The 21,150-nt window shown below is 39.1% G+C and overlaps 1 protein-coding gene across 2 annotated transcripts; it reads right to left on the bottom strand.

Annotated features, from left to right (window-relative positions):
- Window positions 1-767: 767 nt before the first annotated feature.
- Window positions 768-4,304, bottom strand: nppc (natriuretic peptide C; the record flags this gene model as incomplete). Of its 2 annotated transcripts, XM_079593719.1 has the most annotated exons (3): window positions 4,103-4,304; window positions 2,496-2,794; window positions 768-1,201 (listed from the first exon to the last, which is right to left on the bottom strand). In XM_079593719.1, coding segments are annotated over exons 1-3 (393 nt in total). In that variant the 5' UTR covers window positions 4,196-4,304. The 2 variants fall into 2 exon arrangements, with proteins under 2 accessions (XP_079449845.1, XP_079449844.1); XM_079593718.1 differs by lacking the exon at window positions 768-1,201 and having other exon boundaries at window positions 2,492-2,794; window positions 4,103-4,287.
- Window positions 4,305-21,150: the final 16,846 nt, after the last annotated feature.

Here is a 21,150-nt window from a genome sequence, read left to right as displayed (position 1 = left end):
GCTCAACGGCTAGACAATACCCACAATGCACTGAGAGAGTCGCGCTCGCGCACTGAGTGAATTCAAGCGTCTGACCAAAAGATGGCGCCGCAGCTGAATCATCCGTCCATTTATAGGTATAAATTCCCATTTAAATTATTATTAAACGGTTTGATTAAGGTTTATAGATAGTTTCCATGACAGAGTTGAAACTTTTCAACTTGAAAATTGTCCCGTTAAGGAAGGTGTTCGCGAGCCCTGTGTGCGGTCACGTGCATCTGTTTCTAGAAATATCCAAACATCCTCAAAACAAGAAACATTTACTGCATTTCACTCTTAGAGAGAGCATTTACGCCAATATTTTCAGAGAATATATGTTGAATTAGCTTTAAAACTGGCATTTATAAACAAAACAACATAATTTAATGTGGTTGATGCTTAAAACTAGAGAAAATACTCTAAACAATTAGCATTATTTTACACAAATACACAATTTTGATTCTCAGATAAATTGATCTGGTTTCAAGGATGTTTAAATACTTTTTACATGAAGAAGAGAAAAATACTGATTTAGACTTGGACAAGGATTTGTGTGTGAAATATAGATAGCCTAGCCTATATGTGTGTGTGTGTGTGTGTGTGTGTGTGTGTATAGGCTATATTTACAAACTTCTGTGTTAGATGTGATTAATCACGATTAATCGATTTGACATTGTCTCGTTTATGTAGGCTAATATAATCTGTTATTCAAAAGTAACATTTAAAAACTTTTGCGACCTGTTTTTTTTGTGTGCATTTTTTTAATGATTTTTAAAACATTTACAACTATTAGAGACAAAATAGTTACAAACAGAATTGACCTGCAGTTTGCATTCATTTCAAAATGTTACATAAATAAAACTCATATTTATAAATATCTCTTTTATAAACATATAAATAGGTTTTTAAACATAAATACATTTATGCGAGAATGAAATACATGAATGTACAGCAGCAGCAGCAACAATATACAGCTTTTATCCACATCATGTTGTTGTTGTTGGTGTTTTTTTTTTTGTACATATGTTTTATCTAATTACTTAATTTCAGTTGTACGTGTCATTGTCCCCACAAATGCGTCTCGTAGTGGCTTTGTACCATTAGTCCGATTCTTTAAGGTTTCCCTCAGAAGAAGAGCAACTAAGTCCATTCTGTCCAAAATCCATGACGTTCGTGATGCGCTCTGGGAAAAAAAAAGACGGCACATGGTTAGACGGATTCAGTCCGACATCTGTCACGTCACACACACGCGTTTGTGAGACCGACGTCAGGTCTTTGACAACAGTCCTGCATCACAGAGTCAGATAGCCTTCGCATCAGTCTGACACACACACACACACACACACACACACACACACACAAACACACACACACGAGCGCACACACACGCGCACACACGCGCACACACACACACTATAACATCATGTAAAGCCTTCGGCATCAAGAAACTCAGTAACTGTCAGGCATTCAGTGCTTAATATGACAGATGATAAATATCATACGCATAAAAAAGAGGATATATGCAACAAATGCAATGCCAAAAATAGAGAGAGAAATTTGTTTTGTTTCATCAATTTGTTTAATTTGTGAAATTCCCAAAGAGTATATGTGCAAATATATATTTTATAGCAAATATTATATATATATATATATATATCATTAACATTCATTAAAAGTATATTTATTTATTTAACTGTTAAAATTTACATGTAATTCCCAAAGATTATATCTGCTAATATAAGTTTTAGACTATAGATACTAAAAATATTGAAAAGTAAATAGATTACTAATTATATATATATATATATATATATATATATATATAGTATTAACATTAATTTAAAATATATTTATTTATTTATTTAATTATTTATTTATTTATACATTTATAAACATTAAATAAATAAATAAATAATAATTTATTATTAACATAATAAATGATTTATATTTTAAAACATGTCGTTTGAAAAAACATACAAATAACTCATATTTAGATCTTTACATATTTATTAATTAATTAAATAATAATTTTAAATAAATGATTTTAAAATATATTTTATCTTATTTAATATATTAAATTATTATAGTTTTAAATCACACACAATATATCAATATATATATATATATATATATATATATATATATATATATATATATATATATATATATATATATAATTTGTATCGATATTATACTTGAAAAATCATATATATATATATATATATATATATAATATATATATTATATATATTGGTATAAATATTGATATATATAATTTGATATCATATATCATTTGTATAAGTATTTGCATTAAATATTGATTATAAATATGTAATTATATAATTGAAATGATATTTTCAAAAAGAGTATATCTACAATTATGTATTAAATCATAAATATGTGCATGTGTATTAATATTGATGAACATACAGTAGCTGTGATGCCCCAGAGAGCGCGTGTGAGGGTCAGACGCTCACCATGAGAGGTTGTTGACGGAGGGATAGTGAGACGGCTGGCAGCCCATCCCGCTCATGGTCCCTATCCTGTCCATCTTGTGTCCGAAGCATCCGCTCCTGGCCGCGGTCCCGGCCTTCTTGGAGCCGGCTCTGAGTCTGCGGGAGCCGGGCTGGTCGCTCAGCATCCGAGCCCAGGGGCCCCGGGCCCGCGTGTCCATGCGCAGGTCCCTCAGGAGCCGAGCCCGGTTCTCCAGCCGCCTCTGGCTCTCTCCCGACGCCAGGAACTCGGACAGCTCCTCTCCCAGCAGCATCCGCAGGGACTGAGGGACACGGGGATAAACACCTCAATACTCACACTCCTCAATTATTACACCACACTAGTGTCAACATTATAAACTGCTAACTTAAAGAGACCCTTCAAATGTTCTTTTGGTCTAAAATAGGTGATTCACAAGATTGTTTAGGTTACCTTCCTATGATGCTTTTAAGTTCCTTTAAAATCTTACACAAAAATCAATTACTTTCTAATATGATTTATTAATATCATATTATATCAAGTTTTAAAGTGTATGTGTAACACATCTTCAGTGTAACACAAGCATGTGGAGTAACAGGTTTCTTGGAGAAGGTCTTGCAGACAATTTATTATTTATTTAATTTATATTTCATATTACAATGTATTATTAAGGCTTCTATGCTGTTATTTCAGAGTTTATGAGATTTAATGGAATTCTCATTTATGTGTAATGTAAGTAAAACACTCTTTAAAAATAAAGGTTCTTTGCATCTTTGGTTCCATACAGAATCTTTAACATCCTTCGTTACACAAAAGGTTCTTTCGATTATTTAAATGTTCTTCACACGCTAGCCTAAGAAAAAAAGGGTTATTTTAAGAACTTTTCTCTGAAAGGCTCTGTAGTTCTTCCAAGACATCACTGTGAGAGAAAAAAAGTCTCAGATCATTTGATTTTGATGAAATGTTTGAGTCGAAGTTAAAATATCAATACGTTTTGGTATCTTGGCACATTCGTTCGAAACTTTCTTCAGAAACGAGAACATTCTGAAAAGTTTGAGACTTAAAAGTTGAAATTCTAATTCAAGTCTATAGGAGTGACATCAAAGCGATGTGTGTATGAGTCGGTGCGCAATGCGTCTTAAGAGCGCGTTTTCTTTTCTTTTCTTTACTTTTTTTTAATTATTTTTTTTTTATGTTGGGGAACGAGAACCTGTTGATATGCCATGATGTAAGTCACGGAAATTGATGAATAAAAAGTCTGGCTAAAGAAGTCTTGCTGCAAACATCGCGTCCGGACAAGTGTCCAAACTCCAGCTTCTGCGTCTAATAACGATCGGGTCGCTTTTGCATGATAATAGTGATGAAAACGTAGTGATGAGATGTGAAAAGAAAAACTAATTTAGCTGGTTATTTAAAAAATAATAATCAAACACTCGCATTTTACGCGTTTTACGCACTTAATTTAAATGCGTAAATTTTCGCGTAACTTCATGTCTAAGCTTTAGCGCGTCTTTTTCACAAGTTATAAAGGTTGTAATAAACTTTATATATATATATATCTGTCTGAATAAATGAATATCATTTGTTAAGCAGGTCTAAATGTGAGACTCACCCTCTGTTCTTCCTGCGTTAATGGTTTCGCCTCCGCGCGGACTGATAGGAGAGTCAGAATAAGTCCACAAGCCACCACATGCGAGATGATCATCGTGCTGATGCTTCAGTGCAGTTGATGTCGGAGGAGAAGATCAGTGGTTTAAGTGTGTCTCAATCACAAGCCTTCATTTACTCCCAGAGGTGTCGAGCTCAACTCTTACTCGATGTCATTTCGGCTCATGGTTTTATAGGCGATATGACATCACTCATGTGACGTCACGCCCACCCCCCCTTCCTCCCGTGGTTTACCTTCGCCAGATTGTCCGCTGTGCGCGCGCGCGCGCGTGTGTGTGTGCGTGCGTCACAGGTTACCGCGCATCGTCTCAGTGACCGGAGGATAGGCGGACTGGGTGTTTAGTTGAGTTATAGTTTGCAGTGAACACTTAAACACAGGTGCGAAACGAACAATCGTATTTGAATTCATTCATGGTAATCACCGGTCGCGACTTTATCATTTTTTATAAAAAAAAAAATGTTAGAACAGAAATAGTAAAACGATTCACGTCTTTGTGTTTGAATGCCATATGCACTCGTGTTACATTTATTTAATACATTATTTAGATCTATCTATCTATCTATCTATCTATCTATCTATCTATCTATCTATCTATCTATCTATCTATCTATCTCTCTATCTATCTATCTATCTATCTATCTATCTATCTATCTATCTATCTATCTATCTATCTATCTATCTATCCATCCATCCATCCATCCATCCATCCATCCATCCATCCATCCATCCATCCATCCATCCATCAACTCTTTTGATAGATAGGAAGAAAAACTAAATAACTAAGCTGAAAAATGCAGGTGTGTATTGTGTGCACTAGAATATTGAATTAAAATAGACTTTAAAAACAATTACAATAAATTATAATGCACTTTTGAAGTACAATGCATAAAATGTTTGTTTTTTGTAACTTACCCTGGAGGTCAGCTGGAGTTAAAATAACATATTTAGCAAAATAATACTAATATAAAGTATATAAAGTATTAATTTGCCTGTATATGTGTTATTGCAGGATGGGTTCAGTGCGACTGCGGCTGATTCTGGTTTGGGACACTGTGTGGCAGTATACGCTGACCTGAACCTGTCTCTGTCTCTGCATCTCTCCACACTTCAGATCGCACGGGACCAGCATCTACAGAGAAGTGTTTTAACTCATCTAACTGTGAACGAATGCTCAGCTTTAACATATGCACTTTACACTGACATACAATCATCAGACGAAGGAGAGACTTTGACACATAGGCAAAACATGGCCATTAATTGAGCTAAAGAAACATCAGATACGCACATATACTGTAAATACACAAATATGCTTGGTTGACATGCAAGGAAATCCTATGTCATTTTTTTGTATCCAAGAAAATTGTTAATGTAAGTATTTAATTCATGTATTGATTATCATTTATCCTGTTTATTATATGATGTATTATGCACTACTGCAAGTTATACAGAAACACTTCCACCTTCAGATCTTGTCTATTTTAGAAAAAAAAAAAAAAAATCTAATTAGACTGATAGGTTTTTTATTTTTTACTGGCAATGCATCTAATTTGTGATCACTTTTTGCAGGTTTAGCAAAAAATGAAATGTATTTTGGTTACCCATGGTGCCAAGTTTACTTTCTGGAAAGTTGGTATACAGCGGAGTCAGTGATGGAGCGTGTTTTCTACGGGAATATGTGAAACGGGAAAACACAAGACGCCAGACAACCACGTAAAAAGAGATGGTAGCATTCTGTTTTTACTATTAAATCAATAATTTGGGGGAATCTACGGGGTCCACATACACTACATCAACCCTTATATTATGAGTCCTGACAGCCTAAAATGTGGTGATCATAAATGTGGGCATAAGTTACTTATCCTTAAGGAGATCCTTTTCATCCAAAGTGACGTTGATGGCTGGGATACTGTCTAACTGAAGGGAAAAATAGTGATGGACAGCTCTGCAGTTCACAGGTCACAAGTCATGAGCATCTCGTGAAGATTTAATGACGCAAGCACAGAGGCTTTTCTGATTGGTTGTTGCTATACAACATATCATAATATTCTACACCAAATTGTCTCATACTATTGTATTATGTGTTAAATCTGTAACTAATCTCGATTTTTTTATTTTTATTATCGCTACCAGAACACATGATTGCAACTCTCCATTAATTTTTTTCTATGAGCAGTTATTGATATAAAAATAGAAAAGGACATGATCGTTTCCAATCATAAAACAGTTACGACTAAGTCCACTAAAATTTGTGACCTTTCGAAAAAGCCGCTGCCTCATCCGTAAGACAATTTCCCAGATGTAAAAGGCAGTGTAAGCTTTTCTACTGGCTCAAATTGGAAACACTAGAAATTTGGTGGTTGTATTGAACAAAAGGAAATCATATGGGTCACAGATTTTATGTTAAACCGGCACGATGTGGAAAATATCGGCTCACTTCCTCAGTTCTGTAAATCATATTTTGACTGCTCTCTATGATAATCAAATCATAGAGTGACTGCTCTCGTATTCCAAATTATGATAATTATACCTAAACAACATTCAATATAGAATATAAAAGTGTAATTTAAAAAATAATGAAAAACACGATTAATTGAATTTAATTAAAAAATTATATACATTATTATTAAATACAGCTTCGTGAATTATTTAAGTTTTTTTTGGGAAGACTGCAAAAGCATTTGCAGATGACGTAAACAATGTATGTAGGGTAGGCTATATAAAATTTGAATGAAAAAAGTTTAAGTTTCATTGTATTTCTGTTACTGTGCTTTGCTTTCTTGAATAACCCTTAAAAGCATGAATATCAATCATTATTTAGCGATATCTAACACAGATGGATCTCTACCTGTCGCGATAATATACAACTCTCCTGATATTACAGTAACAATTACAGTTGAATAAAATAAAGCATATTTCGTTATCTTATGGAGCTTGGAAGGGTTCAGTTTGAGCAGATGTTTTATACCATCATCACTGTCCTCATCAGAGCTCATTTCCCAGTACATTCAACATCTGGCTCATATTCACCATCTCAAACATATTCTCAAAACGATCATTTCCAACATCTTCAAAACCAATATTTTGATCGCTGACAGGGTCTTTATCAGATCCACCGTCAAGTGACAGTGACACTAATATTTAATTGCGTTCAGTATTTGCTCTGCAGTAAATCGCTGATGTTTTTTAAGTTTTGCTGATGATACTTCCTATTCTTTTGTTTTCTGCCTGCAGTGATTATAAATGTAACGTCACTTCATTGACACCATAAAGGTGAATTGCACTTATTCAGTAATCAATGATTCAATTATTGTTGACCAGAAAAAAATATACTTACACGGTTACACACCTCGGGTCGTTAGCGACCCTATATAATTTAAACAAAAAAATTAATGGGAAAACAGCAATTGTTTAATAAATTTTTTTCTTGTTATATTGTTTATAATGAATTGATTGAGGAATACTAAGAAGGTTTATGTCTAACCTTAAAAAATGAATGAGGAGGAGGGTAGTGAATGACGTCCCGGGTTACTTAACACCCGAGGTATGCATTTAAGGGATAACCTTTCGGTGTAACGTTCTCCTTACCCTTGTTAGCCTTGGTTACTCACGAGTTAATGATTATGTTCATTTGTCTCCCATTTAGTTACCTTGTTAAACCTGTGTATATATACTCCCTGTTTTGTTCAGTTCTCTGTCGGTTATTGTCTTTGCTTCAGGTTAACATGTTAATTCTCCTGAGATTCTCCTGAGTAGTGTTGTCACGGTACCAAAATTTCAGTATTCGGTACCGATACCTGTGAAAATCCACGGTTCTCGGTACCAAATTCGGTACCAAAGCTAATTTTTATTAAATTTGCATATATTAAAGTGTATATCCATTTGTTAGATAACATTAGATAAAATGACCTAACAACAGTTACTGAAGCAATTATTCTCCTTGGGGTAATTTAAAAATGTACTCTACTAATACATTTTTAAAATCAAAAGTTGTATCTGTTCATGAACAATCAAGTGTTTGTATTAAATAACATTCACAAACATACATTAATGTTGTAAAAATATATTGTTCACTCAATGTGTTGATGTTAGATAAGGCATTAATGTTAATGAATGGTATCTCAATGTAGTGTTACCAACTAAACAGGAGATAAAACGTGTTTTATTTGACTTGACGGTCCTTTTATTTAATCCAAAACTGCGTTCATATTTAAAAGGCATTTTAAACAAGATACAACCGCACACGATACCACTTTAGGGGCCGTTCACATATCGCGTTTTATGCGCGTGCAAATTCAGTGAGATGCACTTCAATGCATCTCAACAGGTCATGTGACAAAAACCAGCGGTCTTTCCGTAACAACATGGAAAGCTCAGCCGAACAGCTGTACAGGGCGGCTTTTTATTTCTCATCTCAATGAATATATCTAGTAGTAAAGCTAATGCAAGGGCTAGAAATCAATTAATTTTTAGATGATACTTCCTCGTCATCATGGAGAGCGCAGTTTGCACCGCTTTCTCCTTTCCACAAGCACGTGCTTTCCCGTTGCGTCTGCCGTTGCTATGCAACCATGAACAGAGGCGCGCCTGGAAAACGAATTTGCACGCGCAAAAAACGCGCTGTGAACGGCTCTTTCCTCCTTTCTGGTCAACAAGTGGATTCAGAGAAACCGCATTAGCAGCGCCGCCGGTCGCATATCTCAGTGTGTTTATGAAGAGGACGCAACTGTGCACCGTTCGGACAGCGCGTCAAGAACCGGATTAATCCGATACTTCGGTACCACCGGTACTTAAGAAAAGCTGGTACCGTAACCAATTAATTTTTTTAGTACCGAAATGGTACCGAAGTACCGGGTCTTTTGACAACACTACTCCTGAGTAATTATTTTCATGGATTAAAGACTATTTGAGTGTATTCCTGAATCCTTTGTGTTGGATTGAGCGTGACCGAATAACTGACCAACAATAAACAACTGTTACTCACAGAAGAGACGCTTGCTGGAAGAGTATAAAGAGGACATCCTGGAGCTGTAGTATGACGCTGGGATGATGAGACACGTAAACAGCTTTTCTGAAGGAGTGGACGACATTCTAGGACAGATGCTGCTGATTAAAATACGCCTTGTGGGTTTTCGGATCATCCTTCACCATGGAAGTCGTTGAGGAAGACGCCATCAACTCCGACGCAGCCATCTCTCTGCCCACTTCAGGTCTGGCTTATCGTCCAAGCCCGGGGTGTCCCAGACAGCAAGAAAGATCCTCTGCTGTGGACCTGATGACGATGCCCGAGCCCACCACACCCTAAGTCAGCGCCTGCCACAGACCACAAGTGAGAGCCCTCCCCCCAACCATGGAGCCGGAGCCAGCCAAAGAGTTCGTCCCGGTGCCAGACCCGGTCAACACTTCCATCCCGAGGCCGGAGCTGATCGACAGGTCCATCACGGAGTCAGTGCCGTCAGGACAGTCCTACCCAGAGGCAGATGAGGATCACTGGCTCATTGACTTTACTGCGGAGCCCACTCCCATCCTTGTCCCCCCCCCCCCCCCCCCCCCCCCCCCCACCAAACTCTCTCCTCATTCGAACCCAAGTGTTCTGGATGACCTGATCCAGTCTAATATCCTTCCCACCCCGTTGTTCCTGTACTCACCACTGGCTCCATCCAGTTCCCTGGACTCTCCTGTCTTTCTGGTGCCTTACAGCTTCTCATCTCCGCCCTTGCCACTGACTCCACCACCAGCATGGCTCTGAGAAGTGGATCCCCTGGCTACACCTCGGACCTCCAGGCCAGTTTCTCCACCTCGACCTGTCAGCCCTTCGGCTCTGCACTCCCTCAGCTCCGCCGTGGTCAGTTAAGACTCCACCGGGCTCCCTCGACCCTCCGGCTTCACCTTGATCTCTCGTCACCCTGTTTTCACCCGCAGATTTCCGGGTCTCCAGCTGCGCCTCAGCCTTCCACCCCTTCGGCTCCACCGGGTTCCTCCTTTCCTCTGGTTCTGCCTTGGTCAAGTCAAGTCAAGTCAAGTCAAGTCAAGTCAAGTCAAGTCAAGTGAAGTCACCTTTATTTATATAGCGCTTTTTACAATACAGATTGTATCAAAGCAGCTTCACAGTGATTACATGAATATAATACAACAAAGTTTGTGTCTATAAGAAAAATGCGTCATCGTCATCCTGAAGTAAGGGAGATCAATAATATTGTTGAATACAAAATGTCTCCAAATAAGCAAGCCAAAAGCCAAGGCAACAGTGGCAAGGAACTAAACTCAATCAGGTGACAGAATGGAGAAAACAATCCTTGGGAGAAACCAGACTCAGTCGGGGGGGGGGGGGGGGGGGGGCGGTCCTTCTGCCTTGTTCTGCCAGGCCCCCACCTCCACCACGTTCACTTTAGCCGGCGACGGTCTTGGTCCTCCAGATCTACGATGTCACGATGGGCTGTCATCCTCACGGTTTGGCTCGGGTCTCCACCTCGTCCTGCTCCGCTGCCATTGGTTGGCCCCAAGGCTCCACCCAGGAATCCCGTCGGTGCTCCACCTTTGCTCCTCCCTCCATCGGCTCCATCGTGGTGTTTCTCTCTACCGGCTCATCCAGACCTACCAGAAAGACTCGGAAGGCGAGATGATATTAATTTATTAATCATTTAGAAAATGAAAACAATCAAATGAAAATGAATGCTTCCCATTCAGAGGGCAGCGGACTCTGCCTATCCTGCCGAAGACGACGTCAGGGGGCAGCCGACCCCCGGCGAGGTGTGGACAGAGAGAACTTTACGCTAGAGATTTCATTTCGCCAGATCCTCCTCCTCCTTTTGTGTTTTTGTCGACATAGTTTTTATACGTTTTTATTTTAATCTGAGTTATTTTAGTACATCAAGTTAAACTAAAGGAAAATGAGAAATGTTTCTTTGACAACTAGCTGAAATAAAATAAGTTTAAGTTATAATTATATATATATACTGTATATAATTTTATTTCAGTTAACATTTATTTTATTACAAGTAACACAAATATTTTTATATAGTTTCAGTTCAGTTCACACACACACACACACACACACACACACACACACACACACACACACACACACACACACACACACACACACACACACACACACACACACACACACACACACACACACACACACACACACACACACACACACACACACACACACACACACACACATTCTTGAACATCTATCTTTATGACGACATTCATTGACACAATGCAATCTCTAGCAGTTTACCCTAACCTTACCCATCACAACTATTTGTGCCTAACCCGAACCCGAACCCGAACACGAACCCAAACCCTAAACCTACCCTAAACCTAATTATAACCTTATCCCTAAAACCAAGTCTTGACCCTCAAACAGGCCTTTAAAGGGGTCTCAGAAAGTGAGGACCGGCCAAAATGTCCTCACTTTACTCTCTTTGTCCTCACTCCAATGGTCTAAAACTCAAACTGGTCCTCACAAAGATAGTTGTACAAGTACACACACACACACACACACACACACACACACACACACACACACACACACACACACACACACACACACATTTTAAATTATAATTATATTGAAATCAATTTTTCATTTGCAAAGCATTTGCTGATAAATGTAAAACTATATAGGTATAGCGAACCCCTTGCAAGTACTTGCATATACTTTTTTAACCAGCTTTAGAACTTAGCATCGCAGCACTTCTAATGTAATTTTCCGCTCAAGACGAATCGTTTTTGTGAATCACTTTTGGATAAAAGCATCAGTAGATGTAAATGTCTTCAAGGACACTGGTTGCACTCAGAAAGATTGTGGCCATTACTCTTGGTAATGTGGCTTTTTCAGAGCATTGTGGTCGAGCCCATCGGAGCGTCTGCAGAATTTTCTTGAATGGGCATTTGGAGAGATCCAGGAGGTCTGTAATACCTGGAGAAAGCTATCTATTAGCATTCCCATTCACTGGCAGTTGCCTAGCCATTAATGCACAGGAAGATGATGTCATGCCAATGCTGATTGGCTGATGGCACCGCAAGAATGTGCTCAGTCACAAGCCATTCACTGGTGACTAGCCTGAGCGGTGACGTCAACGGCAGCGGACAGGGAAACATGTATCCATTTCATGCTGGCTACAGAAGCACTGGCTACACATCTACTATAATATAATGAAATGTTTATGATTTATATGTAGCTTATTTCATAAAATACACAGATTCTTTTGAATGGTCATCAATGGAGAACGATGAATGGTGCAGTCGCAAGTCGCAACTAGCTAAGTTGACGTCAGAAGTATCTAGGACATTCACATTGCAAATTAAATTAGGGAACATTTAAAGAGTAAGTAAAGAAATTTATTATTTTAGTATATCAGTTATGGTGATGTTGTGCAGTGCTTAAAGATCTTGTCTGTGTCTGAAAGCTTGGAGGTTCAAACCTGTAGGGGTCAAAAGATTTGATTATTTTACCCTTTTGACAGACCCAGATTTTCAGTCGTAAATAAAATTAAACATTATTATGTTAACTACAAAAAAGGCACAAAACAAGTTAAACAAACATAAACCATTTCACTATTTAAATGAAAATAAAATATAAATTTAGTGTGTAGATAATAATCAGTTTTGCACCATTTTCACCACAACCAACAATTCTGACACTAATAAGATTTTATTGATATTGTATGCGATACAACTAAATTCTGTTGGAGCAATCCTCTCCAGAAAGCAGCTTAGAGTAAAAAGACAAAAATATAAAAAATAGGAACCTATATCCCCATACACACATACATACATATACATATACAGAATAAGAAGATAAAAATACGCATATACATACACGCATACATACATATACAGTACATATACATACCTATATACATATATATACACATACACATACACATACACATACACACACATACACATACACATATACATACATATATATACACATACACATACACATACACTTACACATTCTCAATAAATAGATAAAAACAGTGAACACAGCAGTTATTACACAGAGTCTGATTGCACTGAGGGGGTGAGAGATGTGCGTATCTATATCTGTATGCATGGATGTGTGTATGGATTTTGTGATATGTTTACAGCTCTGGGGAAGAAGCTGTCCCGGAGTCTACTTGTGTGTGTGCTGGGGGATCTCAGTCTGCCTGAGGGGAGGGTGGTGAACAGGGAGTGTCCGGGGTGTGAGGTGTCCTGCCTGATGTTTGTGGCCCGTGTGAGAAGACGGCTTGAGTATATTTCACTCAGGTTCGGTAGGGGGGAGCCAATTATTGCCGCTGCAGTTCCTTTCTTTCTGCTGCTGTGGAGCAGTATTTCAGGGTGCTCTCAACTGTGCAGCGATAAAAGCGCGTCAGAAGTTCCTGAGGGAGCCCATTGCGCTTCAGGGTCCTCAGGAAGAACATCTTCTGCTGGGCTTTTTGGTATGGGAGGTATTCTGGCTCCAGGTTAGATCCTCTGCAATGTGCACTCCCAGGAACTTAAAGGTTGCCACCCTCTCCACCTCCTTCCCGTTGATAAACAGTCCGTTGTAGGTTTATTTTGTTCCTTCTGTAGTCAATTATTATTTCTTTTGTCTTTTTAATGTTGAGGTTGAGGTTGTTGTCCGTGAACCAAGCTGACAGGTTCCGGACCTCTTTCCTGTAGGCTATTTTGTTGTTGTCTGATATGAGTCCCACTATGGTTGTGTCATCGGCAAATTTGATGAGAGTGTTGGAGTTGTGTGACGAAGTGCAGTCGTGGGTGAAGAGTGAATAGACGGCTGGACTAAGGATGCAGCCCTGGGGGACGCCGGTGTTGTAGAGGAGGTGTGACCGCTGATCCTGACACGCTGGGGTCTATTGGTGAGGAAGTCTTTAATCCACTGGCAGAGAAGGTCTCCCAGACCCAGTGTTTGTAGTTTGTTAATCAATTTGTCTGGGTTGATGGAGTTGAATGCAGAGCTGTAGTCAATAAATAGCACCCTAACATAGCTGTTGGGGGTTTACAGGTGTGTGAGGGCTGTGTGCAGTGCTACGGAGATGGCGTCATCAGTGGATCTGTTGGTCCTGTATGCAAAATGATGTTGATCGAGATCAGGAGGGATGCGGGCCTTGATGTGGGACAGTACCAGTCTCTCAAAGCATTTCATGATCACTGGCGTTAGAGCCACTGGCCGGTAATCATTCAGGCTTGTGATAGCTGAGGCTTTGGGTACAGGGATTATAGTGGCGGTTGTCAGACAGGTGGGGACTATGGCTTGCTGTAATGACAGGTTGAAAATGCGTGTGAATACTGGAGCGTTCCTTCAGCACTCGTCCTGCAACTCCATCAGGCACCCGTTGCTTTATTGCAGTTGATGTTGTGTAGTGCTCTCTTTACCTGGTAGGTCAGAAGAGTGAGTGGCTGGTCGCTCCCTGAGGAGGTGGTGCATGTATGTGAATCCGGTCCCCTGTTGTAGCTGGAGTCTTCAAAGCGGGCGAAGAAGGTGTTTAGCTGGTCTGGGAGAGAGGAGTCAGTAAGGTGGGGTTACTGTTGCTCTGTTTGTAACCAGTATTGTTCTTTACACCCTGCCACATTGCACAGGGGTTGTTGTCATTAAAGTTGTTCGTTGTTTGTATTTCCGCTTTGCACATGTAATGCCTCTAAGTAGGTCGGCCCTCGCCCTTCTGTACTCCTCCCTGTCCCCTGATCTCAGCGCTGTGTCCCGAGCACTGAGCAGCTCCCTCACCCTGTTGTTAAACCAGGGCTCTTGGTTGGGGAGCACTTTAATTTGATCCTTTGTTGTTACAATGTCTGTGCAGAAGTTGATGTAGGAGAGGACTGTGGATGTATGGTGCTCCCACCTGGTGTCATCAAAGCCGTCCTGGGGTGCATTTCCCGAAAGCATCGTTAGCCAACTATGGTCGCAAGTTCCGTCGTTATCAGCAGTTCAACGATTTGGTGTTTCCCGAAACCATCGTTCCAGCGAACGTTCGCAAACAGCATCGCAAACTTGTGTGGTTGGAACGACAGCCCTCGAGCTGTGGTTAGAAGCAGAGTTTCTAGTTCACATGAGATGTAGACTGAATAAATCCTTTTCTTTAGCAAAATAAGCAAGCGGACATTCAGTGCAACCCGTGTTATTTATTTAGAATACATATAAATGTAATTTACGTCTTCTAGTTTGTCAAGAGATTTAAAGCACTGTTTTTGAAGACTGCGCATGTGCGAACGTGCTCTACTATGTAAGAACGAGCCAAATATTGAGTCTTGTAATAAAGCAAAATAACTGAGAAAAATTAGAATTGGTCTTCAGATGCCGTGTCTGTAACTTATATGACAAAATCTAGCGTTAATTCGATCTCAAACAGATTAATTAAAATAAGTAATTAGTCCACCACGTGCGAGACGTCATAAACCAACGTGGTTGAACGATACTTTGCGACATACGGTTTCGGGAAACAGTCGTGACTAGCTAGTTGATTTCTCCAACGATGCATCGTACTACGGTAGTTAAGCAGCGAGCTATAGTTGTACGGGAAACGCACCCCTGCAGGGCTGAGGAGGCTTCTGCAGTCCAGATCTGCACTGTCTTTACCTGAGGTTTGATCCCGCTGATGATGGGCTTGTAGGCTGGTGTCAGGAGCAGGGATAGATGGTCAGACCGTCCAAGATGTGGTGAAGAATGGGTTTTATAAGCTCTTTATAAGGTCCAGTGCTTTGTTATTCCTTGTTTTAATGTTCACATTCTTGTCAAATTTGGGCAGAACTGTCTTCAGGTTAGTGTGGTTAAAATCCCCTGCCACTATAAATATGCTCTCCGGGTGTCTGTTTTGCTGCTTGCATATGGCATCGTATAGCTTACCCATGGCTGTTTTAGCATTGGCTCTGGGGTGCACATAGACAGCAGTGATAAAAACAGATGAAAACTCCCTAGGCAGATCGAAAGGCCTGCATTTCAGCATCAGCAACTTCAAATCCAGGCAGCAATGTCTCTCAATGACAATAGCCACTGTGCACCAACTGTTGTGGATGCACACACACACGCCTCCTCCTCTTGACTTACCAGAGTCGGCTGTGCGGTCTGCACGGTAGAGGGAGCAGCCTGCTAGCTCCATGGCTTGGTCAGGGATGTTATCATGCAGCCAGGTCTCAGTTATCACCGTTATGCAGCAATCTAAGCGGTTATTGGTAATCCGCAACCTTACGTCATCCAGTTTGTTAACAAGGGAGCGGGCATTTGCGAGGAAGATGCTGGGCACGGTAGGTTTGTGCGGGCATCGTCGTAGCCTAGCATGGATGCCGGCTCGCTTACCCCGCTTCTGCTTCCTCTCACATCTCCGCCTGCGTCGCCTCTCCGGGATAACTTTCCTGTTATCCCGTTGTCCATCATAATTTCCCGTGGAAAAGATCCAGAGTCACTGGGTGCACGTCCGAAACAACAGTCTTTCAGACGCAAGATTTCTGTTCGCGTGTAGGCTATAGATTTACTAAAGCCACTATCGCAGAGGGAGCTCCGGGTCGTTGCGACTGTCTCATGAACTTTATCTTGTTCATGAGATTTCGGCTCAAAAATAATAATAAAGTTTATTATTATAATTTTTTTTAAATTAGTGTATTTATTTACCAAGGAGACAAAAGTGTATTTTTTTTTATTTGAATTTATTGAATTGAATTAATTTGAAATATGAGATGAATATAATAAAGAAAAATCAAGATACTTTTTTGTTTATTTTTTATACATATTTTGATACAACTAAAGAGTATTTTGTAATTATTTATATTTAGGATACATCAAATGCTAGCTACTAAAATTAGCCACGACACTATTTAAACTAAAAACTGAAAACTTTTTATGCTTTTTGGTCGTTCATTTACACAACAACAGCCTGAAAAATTTCGGGGCCTGAAAACATAAACTTTTGAAAACGGGTTTTTAAAGCGCAAGTATCGTCTGTTATCGTCTCCGTGCAAAGTACAAAAATATGTATCTGTGAAAATGGTGATGTTATGCGCATGTGTATTACGTGCACTTTAGGTGCGTAGTGTTTATTTTACCAAGTGACATCGCCACCTACTGGCCTGGCTTGAATAATACAGTGTTTTTAAACGTTTTCACAGATCCGTTTGGACAGGGATCATTTTGAGAGTGTTGTCGTCTGTACGCGAAAAACGCAAAATAATAATTTAGTAAATTGTTGACGTGTAAATTAACCGTTAAAGCAACAATATGTAAAAAAATAATATATATATATATATATATATATAGAAAAATCACTTGCACAGTGTGATATATTTCCTGCAGTTGTGTACTTACAATATCCCAAAAGTTCCCAAAGATTTTTAATTTCAGAGAAATTCCCATTTTAAATAATTGGCCGTCCCGGACTCCCTGTTCGCTTGTCGCCTGTCACTGACGTAATATCCGCGTTATCCCTGGTTTCCGCTCGTACTGCCATAGTAACCATGGCGACAGACATGGACAACAGCGTTACGTCTAGCGGCGCGCTCACGCTGTTGTTGTTTCGTTCAAATATTATGGACCATGGCAAGCAGACTTTGGGACAAAAGGAGAACTAAAACGAGGATCAATATCAGCGTGGTGTTTTCGAGACGCCGAGAGCTAGCGTCCGCGACTACCTTCCACTCGACAGAGACGCTCTTGCATGTACTTTATTAGACAGGTGAGCAAATGTACATAAAACTAATCAATGTTATACAGCTCAACATGATGAAATGTTAGAATATGATCAGTATGTTATTCTAATGTTGATCTAGCTTACTGCTAGTCTCATATAGCCAAACTAACACACAGAATAACATTATAACTTTAACACACTCGGATGCAGTTTAGTGTGATAGTGTAGAGCGAGTGAGACAGCGCTGCGTTACCTCACAAGCTTCATTCGTCTAATACACTGACCCGTGTGTGTAATTCAGCACTTACGGGTTCGGTATAATTAAATGTCCTTATTCCTTTATAATAATAATAATAATAATAACAATTCATTACATTTATATAGCGCTTTTCTCCACACAAAAAGCGCTATACATAGAAGGGGTAATCTCCTCAACCACCACCATATATTTATATCCGCGGGACTCGCGTGTGGCGCTGATATCTGTCTCTCATTAGCACTCGCGCCTGCTTCACACCACAGTCATGATAAAAACATCAATGTTTTCACTCATCCATAAACATTATTAGATCTAATAGCTTGATGACAAGATCCATGATTCCGCTTATGCGTCATCAACCTTCGCCTTTGATGTTCACAAAAAAAAATCACATTTGCTGTTGTTTGCTAAATTTTTCTGGGCAAAATTCAGTAATTTCAATGATCATCTACATGATTGGAAATTTGTCGATTTGACGTGTAATAATAATACATTTACAGTAACTTAACGTATATGCAATATCAAATAACACTCATTTAAAATTATAATCAAGGACTTTACTGTCACATTCTGTCACATCCTTCATGTTATCTAGTAGATACGTTACACTGATAATTAACTGAAAGCACATTGTTTTTACACTTTTTTTGATGTGAAATGTACCCTAAATTATATGATTCATTTATTAATTGATAATCTGCCCCATTAATCATCATTTTGAATGAAAGGGAATAAAAGTTGTTGGTGTTTTACTGCCTCTAGCGTTCACTTCAGCTGGAAACGGAAATGCATTGTATGTATTGGTAATTTTCTTTGCACATTATTTAGTGAACAATTTCAATATATTTGTAATGCTTGCATGTTGGGTGGCTGCTAGTAGATGTTCAATTCAAAAGAAAAAAAAGTCTCTTCGATATTCTAGTCTTCAGATTTTAATGAGCTTAAGACACTTTTCTTTGCCATGTTGAAAGTTTGGCATAACACACTCTCCTCCTCATATTCTCATACATTTAATGATGTTGTAGATTTTTCCCAATGACATCATAAAAAAATATCCAAGAGCATTTTTCTGCGTCCTTTTTTAACTTCGACCACAAAATGTTATATGCCTAATTTTTAATATACTTTTCAGCTTTCATGTGGCGGAAAAAGCAGAGAAGTTTAGATCGGTAAGCATGGAGGATGTGTGCCGTTGAGATCCACGCTAAGTGTTTCAGCAAAGACGCTTGGAGCCGGTTCAAGACAAACTACATGTCTGTTTGAGTCCTATAAATAACAGTTTTATTACGCCTTTTTTTGAATGCTTTTCGCAAAGTGTGTCTCTGAAGGCTTTCACATGTGGGATTGTTCAGCGGCCGCTGCGTTCAGTGATGTAAGGGGTCAGAGTCGCGGTTGCGTTGTACCAGCGGTGAGGATATTTTCATAGTGTGATACAAAGCACATGGGCATCCCTGCTTTACTGCTATTCACATCACTATCACAAAGTAAAGGTAACGGATGATGTCATATTGAATAGAACGACGTTGTTCCCGAACTAATATGGAAGATGGAAGTACCAGATCTGGAACATTTCTAAAAACAGTCGACAACTGTGAGATCCACAAGATGAGCTTGTTTAGTTCAAAACATATTTTGCTCTTTATTGTATTTCCGTACCAGTGTTTCTGAAAAAAAAAAAAAAAAAAAACAAGCAATCAAAATAAAATCTGTCGAAAATATAAGATGAATTTGTCTGTGCAAATCACAGTTAGCTAGTTAATGCTTAATGCTGTGTTTTTTTTTTTTTGCTAAAGCGTTGAGAAGCATTTAAAGTCCCATGAAATCAAAATGGACAATGCTTGGTTTTTTTAGTTTTTTGAAGCAATAAGGTCCTTGAAGCCGAGTTTCACAGTGCATTTAGAACAGTTAAGAGGTGTTAGGCATAACGGTTACTCCATAAAAATATTCATTTTAATATTTATTTTATTCATAAAATAAACACCAGCAACAAAAAAAATATAACGTTATAACACATTTATTCCTCCGCCAAGCAATGTAGTTCCAATGAGGTTGCTAAGCAACACATGCAACAACAAAGAATCACAAACTGCAGTCGCACAGTAACACTAATGTAATGCGGTCACATGTGTGTGTGTTTGTGTAACACTAATGTAATGCGCTCACAAGTGTGTTTGTGTAACACTAATGTAATGCGGTCACAGGTGTGTGTTTGTGTAACACTAATGTAATGCGGTCACAGGTGTGTGTTTGTGTAACACTAATGTAATGCGGTCACAGGTGTGTGTTTGTGTAACACTAATGTTGCGGTCACAGGTGTGTGTTTGTGTAACACTAACGTAATGCGGTCACAGGTGTGTGTTTGTGTAACACTAATGTAATGCGTCACAGGTGTGTGTTTGTGTAACACTAATGTAATGCGGACACAGGTGTGTGTTTGTGTAACACTAATGTAATGCGGTCACAGGTGTGTGTTTGTGTAACACTAATGTAATGCGGACACAGGTGTGTGTTTGTGTAACACTAATGTAATGCGGTCACAGGTGTGTGTTTGTATAACACTAATGTAATGCGGTCACAGGTGTGTGTTTGTGTAAGACTAATGTAATGCGGTCACAGGTGTGTGTTTGTGTAACACTAATGTAATGCGGTCACAGGTGTGTGTTTGTGTAACACTAATGTAATGCGGACATAGGTGTGTGTTTGTGTAACACTAATGTAATGCGGACATAGGTGTGTGTTTGTGTAACACTAATGTAATGCGGTCACAGGTGTGTGTTTGTGTAACACTAATGTAATGCGGACACAGGTGTGTGTTTGTGTAACACTAATGTAATGCGGTCACAGGTGTGTGTTTGTGTAACACTAATGTAATGCGGTCACAGGTGTGTGTTTGTGTAACACTAATGTAATGCGGTCACACTGTTTGTGTAACACTAGTGTACTGCGGTCACAGGTGTGTGTTTGTGTAACACTAATGTAATGCGGTCACAGGTGTGTGTTTGTGTAACACTAATGTAATGAGGTCACAGGTGTGTGTTTGTGTAACACTAATGTAATGCGCTCACAAGTGTGTTTGTGTAACACTAATGTAATGCGGTCACAGGTGTGTGTTTGTG

Source organism: Phoxinus phoxinus (assembly GCF_949152265.1).
Source record: "Phoxinus phoxinus genome assembly, chromosome: 20".
NCBI classification, from domain to species: Eukaryota; Metazoa; Chordata; class Actinopteri; order Cypriniformes; family Leuciscidae; genus Phoxinus; species Phoxinus phoxinus.
This window is presented reverse-complemented; position numbering and strand designations above follow the sequence as displayed.